General features: G+C 40.6%; 1 protein-coding gene across 1 annotated transcript in view; it reads left to right on the forward strand.

Moving 5' to 3' along the window:
- The window catches only part of Vps13 (vacuolar protein sorting 13C), a 115,757-nt gene that overhangs the window by 36,631 nt on the left and 67,182 nt on the right, over positions 1-11,944 (forward strand). The window contains exons 16-21 of the mRNA XM_089632438.1: positions 1,636-1,786; positions 7,079-7,344; positions 7,488-7,625; positions 8,713-8,830; positions 9,304-9,536; positions 11,525-11,680. Coding sequence (XP_089488564.1) covers positions 1,636-1,786; positions 7,079-7,344; positions 7,488-7,625; positions 8,713-8,830; positions 9,304-9,536; positions 11,525-11,680 — 1,062 coding nt within the window. The remainder of the gene's footprint in view (positions 1-1,635; positions 1,787-7,078; positions 7,345-7,487; positions 7,626-8,712; positions 8,831-9,303; positions 9,537-11,524; positions 11,681-11,944) is intronic.

The raw sequence follows: 11,944 nt of genomic DNA on the forward strand, positions 1-11,944 counted from the left end.
ATGTATCACACTAAGGACGGGTTGTTTCGAAGAATTTGAACAATTCATCAAATAACAACGTTCATTTACGGGTTCTGTGAAAGTTCTATTCAAATTCTGTTATTATATCATTATAGGCTAGTTGTTTGACAGAACTGAAATAAAAACAGAACTTAAAAATATCTTTCACAGAACTTGAAAATTAACTTTGAAATTTGAAGAATTGTTCAAGTTCTCCGAAACAACCCGTCCTAACTAAAAACAATCCACTAAAGCATGCTATTTTGTGAATTATATGCATAAGCATCAATGTTGTGTTTTGCATATTAGATGCTCTAGCCCAGTGTCTGTCAAACTGTGTGTGCTTGTATATTGTGATGCAAGAAGTCTCAGGAGGGCCGCGAAGGAAGAAGACTGAAAATGTTAACTTTAAATAATTCTTATTAATTAATTTTAAATAAATTCAACATCTACATATTGGAATAAATATTAGTTACATTCGTATGTAGTGGTCGACACGATACAGGGTTACAGTGACGCTGGTATACAGTAGCGCAGCATAGTGAGTGCGAGGGATCTTTTTAAGAAGTTAAACATTTACAGGCTTACCAATAAAAGTTTTTTTTAATTTTACACAACTGATAAACAATTTTTTACAATACATAAATGGTTGTTTATCAGATGTGGAAAATTTAAAACACTTTATTAGTAGTAAGGCTGTTCAAATTTAAGCCTGCAAGGAGCAAACGATAATATCTCTACAATTGCAGGAAAATTAAAATCTTTCGCTGAAAAGTTAGAACTGTGGAAGTTAAAAATTCACAGCTTGATTGCTTCTCAATAGACACTTCTTCAAACAATTAAATTTTATTTCCAGAAGTGCAGGAGACATTTTGAAATTTGTTAAAATGTTTTAAAATTTCTGCATCATTTTCTGGGTATTTTCCATCACTTGAATGATCATCAAATGTACGTCATTAATTCGCAAGATTCAACGGTACCCACCTGACACTGACAGAGGAGGAAATTTTAATAGGTTTAAAGAAAGACCCTGTGAACATAGCCTTATTTTTTGAGCTAGAGTTGTCAATATTTTATATATTGATTTGGAGGTAATATCCTCAATTGACTATACTAAAGCAATTAAATGTTTGTTGCCGTTTGGATTGTCGTATCTATGTGAATATGGTTTTTCAACGCTCGTGAAAATGAATTCCAAAAACGAGAGCAGTGTCAGATGGTTGATGAGGTTTTGACAAAATTCTTTCAAAAAATCAATTGCACCCTTCTCACTAATAAAGTTATTACCACCATATACATATATATTATGTTGATAAATAATAAAAATTCAAAAAAAAAAAGTTATCTAAACTACGATTTCCATATTCCATATTCATAAAAGTACATTTACTTTAAGGTTTTTTATTTGGTGTACTGCGGAAAAAAACCCATTTTATATTCATAAAAAAGTTTGGCAGACACTGCTCTAGCCAAATACATATTTGATCTTGAAATACTTATTTGATATTGTGAATCCAAAGCATATATGGAGGGACTGCGCCTTGTACGCATCTTCTTTTCCTTCCAGTCTAGTTATAATTGACTTATTGGCTCCCTTAGTGGCTTTCTTTACATATTAATTGATTTTATTTCCAGCCTGCTGAATCTCGATCATCCAGCCTGTCTCTGTTGAAGTACTTTGACCCGGCGGAGAATAAGAAACGCCAGAATGACCGGAAGTCAACTACCATCCTGGAAGAAGATTTTGTACAACTCACAGAAGTTGAGGCCAATTTCTATATGGGTGGTAAGTAAATATATTCATTGATTTATTTGCTATCCTTCGTATTATCTCAACTGTAACTCTTCTTTTTACAACATAAAATGTAAAACTTGATAAAGCAAATAACAGAAAAAAAGAAACCAATAAAGAAGCAACTACTGCAATATTATAATTATTTAGAGACTTCTGTTTGTATGTTATATTATATGTGCTCTCCTCTCGCGGGTCTACTCTGTATTTTTTGCTGTTTTTTTTACAATAACTCCATATAGGAGGTCCTCAGTGCATATGTTATGATTGAATCTAGTTCTTGATAAGACCCGTGTTATAAGAGGGAAGAAACACAGAAACCCATTCTCATGTGATAACTGTCAACTGTGTAAATGTTGGGCGCGCATTTGGCATGTTTCCCGATTGCACATGTATAATGTTATATTGTTAGTGGACAATTTGTCTGTAAATTTAAAAAAAAATAATAAAATAATTTTACCTACCAATAAAATTTATATTTTGTTTCCATCGATGCCTGGAATCCATTATGAGAGAGAGCTTGCTCTTTCGCCCTTTTATTTACGTTTCGCGCGTGTTTATTCCCTATATTTGCCCTTTTTCTCCACTTGCCACACTTTTTCTCCCTACTGGCAACACTGTAGTGACGCGCATTTCAGGTCACGTGATGTTTTTGTTCATATGACTCGTAATGCACCAGGTAGGGATTACCTGGATTCCAGGCATCGATGGAAACAAAATATAAATTTTATTGGTAGGTAAAATTATTTTATTTTGTGTTCCTAATCGATGCCTGGAATCCATTATGAGATGTGTCTGCTCTCACCTGGTGATCTGAAACTTGCGTTATATGTGATGCTATTTAAACTGGAGTAAAGAATGGAGCCATTGAGCACTGGAGGTGTTCGCTACCCGAGTGAGCGACCTCCCTTCGGTAGAATTTCCGGAAGGTGTGCTCAGATTTCCAATTCCCTCTTGCGAGTATCTCCTCTATAGGATAGTCTTCCAACCAGTTTAGAGAGGCTACAGCCGAGCGTACACTTCCTGGGGTTGCGTGGACTCCTGCTTCTCTGAGGACTGATTTAATCCACCCCCCTATTATTGTCTGCGTTGCAGGTTTTGCCTCTCCTGATGTGGTCACAAACAGGTGCTTTAGTAGCGGGCCTCTTCTGGCTTTAGAGAGAGCAACAACTTTCCTCAACCATTTAAGTGGGTTGATGTTGTCTTTTTCTGGACCCGTCAATTTCCAGCCTGACTGTTTGTGCTTGGCTGAATCGGTCTTTGCTCCGAAAACTGGCCACAAGGTGATCGTACTCCTCTTGTCGATAAAATGGTCTGGGGTAACTCTTAGGAGAGTTAAATCATGAACTCTCCTGCCTGACGCCAAGACGAGAAGTATTGCTGCCCTCCGTGATGCTTCAAATAGTGAGTCTTCTGCGGGGGGATTCTTGACCAACCAGTCTACCACCTGTCTTGGGTCCCAGATGGGGGCTTTCTCTTTGATTCCTCGTGTCATTGAGATTGCCTTGAGAACGTGTCTCACCAGAAAATCAGAACTGATTTTTCTCGCATTCTGAGCTGGGCCGCAAAATGTGACGATGGCTGATTTGTGGACCTGAATGGTCTTAGGGGCTAGACCTTCTCGAACAAATAAGTGGGCTAGATACCTGGCGACCATTGTTGGTGGGGGATTGTTGGCATCCACGCCGTTCTGCGTGCCCCATCTACGCCACCTATCCCATGCAGGTTTGTAAGTCTTCAGTGTAGACTCTCTCCAGGATGAGTTGAGGAGTTGGCGTTCTTCCCGACTCCAAGATGTGAGGGCTTGATCCCACCCGCAATTCTCCACACCTCTAGTTCCAGATCCTGGATCCTGGGAGGAGGCAGTCCTGTCGACGTGTCTATTAGGACTCCCTCTAGATTTTGCAGGCGCATTGGGGGTTCGTCTGTTCGCTGTTTTAGGTCGCTTCTCCAGAAGGTCCTCTCCCATTATGGGACGACTAGCAGAAACATGCCCCTCGCCTGATTTAAGTGTGCTAGCACTCTCGGAACGAGATTTGGCGGAGGGAATACCCATGCTAGATTGTAGTCCCAAGGTCGACTGAACGCGTTGGGAAAGCAAGCTGAGCTTGAGTCTCTGGATACGTAGGTTGGTACCACGTGAGCTGTGGCTGAAGCGAACAGGTCTATTTGAGGGCAACCCCATTTTCCAAATATCTTTTCTGTCACCGGACTTAGTAGGTGCCACTCTGGGAGCTGTGCGCCCCGAGAGAGACGGTCCGCAATTCCGTTGTATCTTCCTGGAATGTATTGGGCTGTCAGAGATATCTCCATCTGGTCTACGAAATCTAGTAACTCCCGCGTGGTTTCTAGAAGGGCAAGGGATTTTGTGCCCCCTTCCTTGTTGACGTAAGCCACAACTGTCTTGTTGTCCGTCTGTAGTAAGACATTTGTCCCTGCCAGGAGATGAGCTTGGTCTTTGATGACCGCTAACACGGCATATGCTTCCTTCCGGTTTGAGTGCCATAGTGCCTGCTCCCCCGTCCAATGACCCGCAACTGTGGTGTCGTCTAGCTGTCCTCCCCATCCTGTGTCCGCTGCATCTGTTGTCAGGAAGTGATGGAATGAGAGGGGTTGAATTGGGCTCGTGCTTCCGATGGCCCCTAGCCACCACTGTATGTCCTGCAGTGCTGCGGTGGACAGAGCAACCGGCCGAGACGGTTTCAGATGCTGTATGTGGCGGCTGAACCTCTGCAGTCTGCGGCAATGCAAGCGACCACGAGGGATCACGAAATTTGCAAAGTTTAGTCTTCCCAGGAGACCTAGAGCCTGCCTGGGAGAGCAACTGCCGACTTCCAAGGGAACCTGTAAGGCTTGGCGTAGACCAGAGCACTTGCGGTCGGAGAGAGACTTTTGGTCTGCTCTCGTGTCCCATGTTATGCCCAGGAACTCCAACTTTTGCGTGGGCGTCAGGATGCATTTCTCCAGGTTTATGCACCAACCTAGTTGTTGAAGTGTGTGCACTATAATAACGACTTGGCGGGCCAGGTGTTCTCTGCACTGGTTTGCTACTAAGAAGTCGTCTAGGTAGACTACTGTCCTCAGTCCCTTCCTTCTTAGCAGCTCCGCTACCCAGTTTGAGAGCAGCGAGAAGATCCTTGGCGCTGATGACAGGCCGAAGGGCAGACACGTCATCTGAAGGAGTTCTCCATTGTAGACGAGGCGCAGGAATTTCCGGTGTGATCTTGTGATCGGCACGTGGAAATAAGCCTGGGAGAGGTCTACTTTTATCATCCAATCGTCGGGTTAGAGGAATTCCGGAACCCGAAAATGGCTGAAAAGTTTGAAGGGCTTTGAATCTATGAAGACGTTCAAGGCCTTCAAGTTGAAGATGGGTCTGAAGGTGTGGTCTGATTTGGAGGTAAGGAACATACGTGACAGGAAGCTCGGAGAGTCGTCTGCTGCCTCCAGAATCTTTGATGCTTTCATCATTTCGATGTGCGCGGTCATGTCTGAAGACGACTTTGTCCTGAAATTCTGCCTGAGCTCGGCCGACGGAAGAGCCAGAGGAGGTTTGGACACAAAGTGAATCCTTGCTCCTTCCAGGATGTTCAGGATTAGTGGTGACGCCCCCAACTCCCTCCACACCTCCCGATATGCCTTCAGGCGTCCTCCCCGGAAGGGCTCTGGCCTCCAGTCACCTCCATCGCCTCCTACCCCGATCGCTAGTCGCTTTGCGAGAGGGCTCTTGCTTCTTGGTGGGCTGGCGATGTGTCCTATCTTTCTCTGGCCTAGGAGCGGGTCGAAAGGGCTTTCTAGGGAGTGAGGGTGGAGCTTCCCTCACCGGCCTTGCCATTTGTGAGGTAGAGGGTTGTGGTTGACGGGGGGTATAGGACGAAGGTGCGACACTGACAACCTTGTCTCGTCCCCCGTTTGCCAAGATATAGGCCGCAAGTTCCTCTTTATTAAAGAGGTGACTGGAGCTCGGTGGGATCCTGGCGAGGCCTTCCCTGGTAAAGGGGTCTGTTATTCCCTCCAACAGGGCCTTTCGCCTACTTTGGAGACACTCAGTTCGCCTTCCACATACAATTTGTAGGACGTCGTCCGTGATCCTACTGTATGGGGATTCCTTGGAGAACATCTCCTGGATTTTCTCGAACAGGGTCAAAGGGGTCAAGCAGGTGCCTGGATCGGCTGCCCAGTTTACCAGCGTCTGCATATTCCCTTTTACTGCCTCCGTTTGTGATAAGATGGCATTCGAGAGAGCTCCCAGGGAACGATCCAGGGCTGGTGCAAAAGAGCTGTTCTTGTCGAGCCTCTTCAGCTCTTCATTCACCTCCAGCTCTACGAAGGCAGGCGTGGCGGTGTAAACCTTTTGGGTTTCGGCGTAGCGAACCCGCGACCATTCCTCCGAGTTAAAATGCTGAAGAGCCGAAATAACTCCCACTCTTCTCGCGTCCGCTTTCCAATGTTGAATGAACTCCAGAATGTTCTTCTGGGCGGCTAGGCTGGCGGGTAGTTCTATGAACCCCGATCCTTCCCTCCGTGTACCTTCAGCGGGGTCTTCTCTCCCCGGATATTCCTCGAGTTCTACGCGACTGCCCATTAGGGCGTCCGTCAGAGCGGACACCTGTTGCGTCAGTCGTTCAACTCGCGTGTCCAGGTGTCTGTAACCCCTCTGACTGGACGAGGAATCTGAGTCCGACTCTTCGCGTCGGCGCTTCCGGGAATCTTGCGTTTGGTCGCTGTTGCTGACCGACGCCGCATCATTATTTTCGATGTCACTCATTTGCGCAACAATCACAATTAAAAGACGACAAAACACTGATAAACACGATAAAACTATGAGTTAATTTCTCGCAAACAGTATATTTATAAAGGCTAGGGAATAAACTATGATTTTTGCACTTAAAGTTGGTTTTTAAGCACAGCACAAACACGAAACGTACTTAAGGCGCGAAAAAACGGCGTCATATGAACAAAAACATCACGTGACCTGAAATGCGCGTCACTACAGTGTTGCCAGTAGGGAGAAAAAGTGTGGCAAGTGGAGAAAAAGGGCAAATATAGGGAATAAACACGCGCGAAACGTAAATAAAAGGGCGAAAGAGCAAGCTCTCTCTCATAATGGATTCCAGGCATCGATTAGGAACACAAAATAAATACATTTTTTCCTACAGTGAAACTCTCTTATAAGTTTTTAAACAGACATCAAAAACAGAACTTTTTAAATGGTAGCCTTATAAGAGGGTTTTACTTAATTTAATTTATTATTTTTTTTTTAAATTTATTATTTTTTCTTTTCAGAATTCAAGTTGACCCTGATGCGCAAGCGCTCCAAAGCCCCCAAGAATGAGGGCCTTCCCACGATGCACCAACTGATCTCGTTTGCTCTAAGCGGGCTCGAGCTGCATGCCGTGCAGAGGACCCTAACGCTGGAGGCGAGCGCGCGGCTGGGCGGGGCAGACATGGTCCTGTACCGCTACTCCACTGCAGAGCCGCTGCACCTTGTTCGCACCCCCCGCGGGGAAGAGGATGTGAGGCCTTACTTGTTCACCGTTGAATACAGCAATGTAAGTTGCCATTTTATTTTTCCGTTCCAAAACAGAACAATGAAGAAAAGTGAAGTCAACGATAAGAAAAAGCACACATCTAACCTAAATCTATCTAATCTAAAAAATATGAAATCATAAAATTAATTTAATTCTTCTTTCAGGTAAACAAGGCTTGTCCTGACTTTCACAGCCGCTATGGTTCAGTTGAACAACTGATTAAATTGGACTTTACAATTCTCCAACTCTTGCTGCACCAAGAGGGGATACAGCAGCTAATGACGGTGGCGAGTCGTTACCAGGTATACTATGTCTTTGCTGCTTAATAATTTATATGTAATATGTTTGACCAAGTGAATGTGCATTTGCAGAAAGGGTTCATACATCATTTACATTTTATTTTATTTATAATTATACACAACAGACAGAGGGTTGACATAAAAAACAATTACAAATTATAAATACTTACTATCTGTCCAATAACGGTATTCAACAATATGTAAGAATAAAACAATAAGTAATTAGTAAAACAAGATTCAATAAAGTTTCGGTCAAGCGAACGCAAGTGAAAACAAGATATTCGAGAAATTTTGTAAACTTCTGTTGGCTATCTTCAAAAGAGTCAGGTATCTACAGTGGATGTTATATCCTGTGGTGGCTCCTGACTTTTGAGCGTAATAGAGTGCGTTAGAAAAATTCAGCATTATTGGATGTAATTTGGTCCAAAATGATTTTTTTCGAAAATTCAGTTTTCTTACAGATTTAATTTTTTAAGATTTGTAGAAAATTTCAGTTTGGCCAAGGGCTGCACCGATTTACTGAAAATCTTTATACAAAAAACTGAATTTTCAAAAAAAAAAGGAAAAGTTTTTGGCTACAACAATCAAAAATGGCCTTTTTTAACCTTTCTGGGAGTATGGACGCCAATGAACGACAGTACACACTTTCGCCAAAGGAGTATGGATGGCTATGGACGACAGGGGTTGCATATTCACATTCAATGCATATTCTGTAAATATGCATCATATTGCGATCTATGGGCATATTCCTTATAACTTTACACCAATTTTAAACATTTTACATCATCATCGACAGAGATATCGGCTGTTATTTATTTTGCATACTATCATAAAATTTAATCAAAATTTTATTTATTTTTGTAAAAAAAACTCACTCCCCAGAGCACGGCCAGCATTACGTAACTTACTCCCGGAAAGGTTAATATTAGCACTCTAGTACACCCAAAAGTCACAAGCCGCCACTGGTTATTTCATCGACACATTTGCACAAGAGGTTGGGAAAGGTAAAGTTGGTTCTTTGGAAAGGAATATTGAAAGTTTCAGTTACATAAGTAGTTGGTAGTGGTTAATATCGTATACATTATTTCAGAAAAGACTGAATGCGGTACAGGGTGTCCAGGACCGAGTGGCTACAGCCGGTACTCCGCTATCAACCATTCACGAAGATGAAGAATTATTGTCTACCCATAAGCCCAAATCTGCTGCTCGTGAGTACATATATAGGGTATCCGGGGGTAAAGTGCATTAACTTTGGGAGGTGATTCTACATGATGGTAGAAGTAAAAAAGAAAAATAACTTTTTTCGATATTCACAACTTTTTTCCCATACTAAAATATTTTTCCCGAGAAAAATATTTATTTTCCCATACAAACAATTCAACTCCTTTTAACCTAAAAACTACCTTAAAATGTTGGAATTTATAAAAAAGTTTTGTATCTTTTCTACTTCTAAAATCATGTAGAATCACCCCCCCCCCCGAAGTTAGTGCACTTTACCACCGGACACCCTGTATATAATTTCGTTTTTATGTTTTTTGTGTTCTACTAAAATTATTATTTTTTTAAAATTGTTTGTGTTCTACTAAGATTATTATTATTTTTAAATTATTTGTGGAACAAAATAAAATTAAAAAATAAAATTGTTTGTGGTTTGTAATTAATAATCTTTTTATCTGTTTAGAAACAATATCAAAGATGAAGAAGAGAGGTCACGTGGAAACGATTGGGCTGAAGGTGGAGATGTTCATGGAGCAGGTGGGAGTGGAGATAGCCACGGAGGAGCGCTCCCTGGCCCTGATGGCCGTCACGGGCCTCAAAGTGGGTCTCATCATGAAGAACTCTTACACACAAGTCAATGCCACTCTGCAGGATATACAAGTCATCGATCGCAACCCTGCCTCCGTACATAAACAGGTTCATTATTCATATTACATAAATCACTTTCCCTTTGAACAATTAAACATTACATGTACATAATTACGTAAGTTTTTTTGATACTTCAGTATATTATGTAAATAATCGTAAACATAATATGTATACCTACCACGAATGAGAAATGATTGTGATGTAGCATATGGAACCAGATCCTCGGCTGTCACAAATATCGTAATATGTTTATCCACTCGAGCGATGGGTTAATTACAACATGAATGCCTTCAGCGATGAAGATTTCCAGGCATTCAGGTTTTCGTAAACATAAAATGTATACCTACCACTATGGCTACTACCATGAATGAGAAAAGTCTGTGATGTAACGTATGGAACCAGATCCTCGGCTGTCACTAATGTCATAATATGTTTATCCACTTGAGAGATGGGGTATTTACAACATGAACGCCTTCAGCGATGGAGATTTTCGGGCGCTCAGTTTTTCGTAAATATAATATGTATACCTACCACTATGGCTACTACCATGAATGAGAAATGACTGTAATGTAACTTATGGAACCAGATCCTCGGCTGCCACAAATGTCATATTATGTTTATCCACTCGAGCGATGTGGTATTTACAACATAAATTCCTTCAGCGATTAAGATTTCTGGGGAATCAGTTTTTCGATTTGACCGCACTCATTAAAAAAATCAAACCTCCTAATATTAATATGGAAACATAACAAACTGCTTACTGCACTTTAAATCCAATGAATCCATATATTTAACCGTTTATCCTATATTTGTAGGTTTTTATAGTTAATTGAGCTGTTTGCAAGAATTTTGCAAAAAACTCCATATAATTGTCTACCTAAATTTAGGCAGCCATCGCTTAAGACCCAGAACAATGAGACCTAATTCAATAAAATAAAATACTTTTTTGTTTTAACCTTTTAAATGCCAGTAGGTAGAAGTGTAGCTGTGCACAGCAGGCCGTGAATTTTTAATCAAAATAAATCATTTTTAAATCTTATTTTTAAAAATTAAAAACATTACACCTTGAAAGGATATTTAAATGACTTACCAAATTTATTCAATATTCGACGTTTTTGCTTCCCTTCACTTAGATAAACATATTTAAAAAAAAACGGACATATGTATGATACAGAGGCTCAAAGATGAGCGAGTAAACTCGCTATTTTTCTATGGCTGGCAGCAGGCCCAGCTGGGCACGGACAAGAATGCGAGGAAACTCGCTCTTGGCACAGAAGCGGTTAAAACCACGATATTTATTAATTTAAGAACCGACCGGTTTCGCTTTACTTAAGCATCATCAGGGTACAAATTAATACTAATTTATACTCTGTATTAATTTGTACCCTGATGATGCGTAAAGCGAAACCGGTCGGTTCTTAAATTAATAAATATCGTGGTTTTAAAACAAAAAAGTATTTTATTTTATTAAATATGTCAAACCACAAAGTGATTGCTTTCTACAATAAGACCTAATTCAATTTAATTCAATTCAATTCGATTCTGTTTATTCATTTCAAAAACATTACAAAATTGTTAATCTAAATATTGGTAGCACCGTTCGACTGGTTATAAAAACATAATCATAGCATTATACAGTGTCCGGAAACTCATAGTACAAGCGGGAAACTGGTGAATCTACATAACATTTGGAGTCAATTTTCTGGTATACTTTTTTTTAACCTTTAGCTGAAAAAAAGGAAAATAATAAATAAAACACTGCGTGTACAAAAAACTACCACATACTTAGGATAGGTACTGCCCTCGAGACGTATGCTGGATTGTCAATGTATTTTTATGAATATTATAAAATAATTTGTTTTGACAAATCCATGTAAGTGTTATTATCGTCATACATACTTTGAAGATTATTCTAGTGACCAGGAAGAAATTGAATGACAGCTACACACTGAATTATTGATATCCAATATGTATAGCTTTATCGATGGATCACTTCTCACCCATTGTTTTGTATTGATTTTTCATCTTTTTTATAGATTTTGTCCATTGTGGGAGGAGATGCTCTCAATTTACAATTGGTGTTGTACAACATGGACCATTACACAAATGTTGACAGCAATGATATGACCATTGATGCACAGATCAGTTGTATAAGAATTCTTTTCCTGAATTGGTTCGTCACATCTATGCTGGTAAGTGAATATTGCACTCTTTATAGTATCATTATATCTGCCCTGAACAACGCACGGAGTTGTGCCAATCTGATTGGTGGGCTCGTTTAAATACATTGATGCGCGTGAAGTTACAGTACAGTAGAACCCCGTTAATTCAAATCCCGATAATTCGAAAAAACGCGAAATTTTAGCAATTATTTTTTTTTTTTATTCGAAATGTGCTATTTTGTAATTCGAAATAAGCTTTTTTCCGCGCACGAAAATTTGTTGGCGTAATTCGAA

Source organism: Hesperophylax consimilis, chromosome 6, assembly GCF_061612785.1.
Source record: "Hesperophylax consimilis isolate HC1 chromosome 6, BYU_Hcon_1.0, whole genome shotgun sequence".
NCBI classification, from domain to species: Eukaryota; Metazoa; Arthropoda; class Insecta; order Trichoptera; family Limnephilidae; genus Hesperophylax; species Hesperophylax consimilis.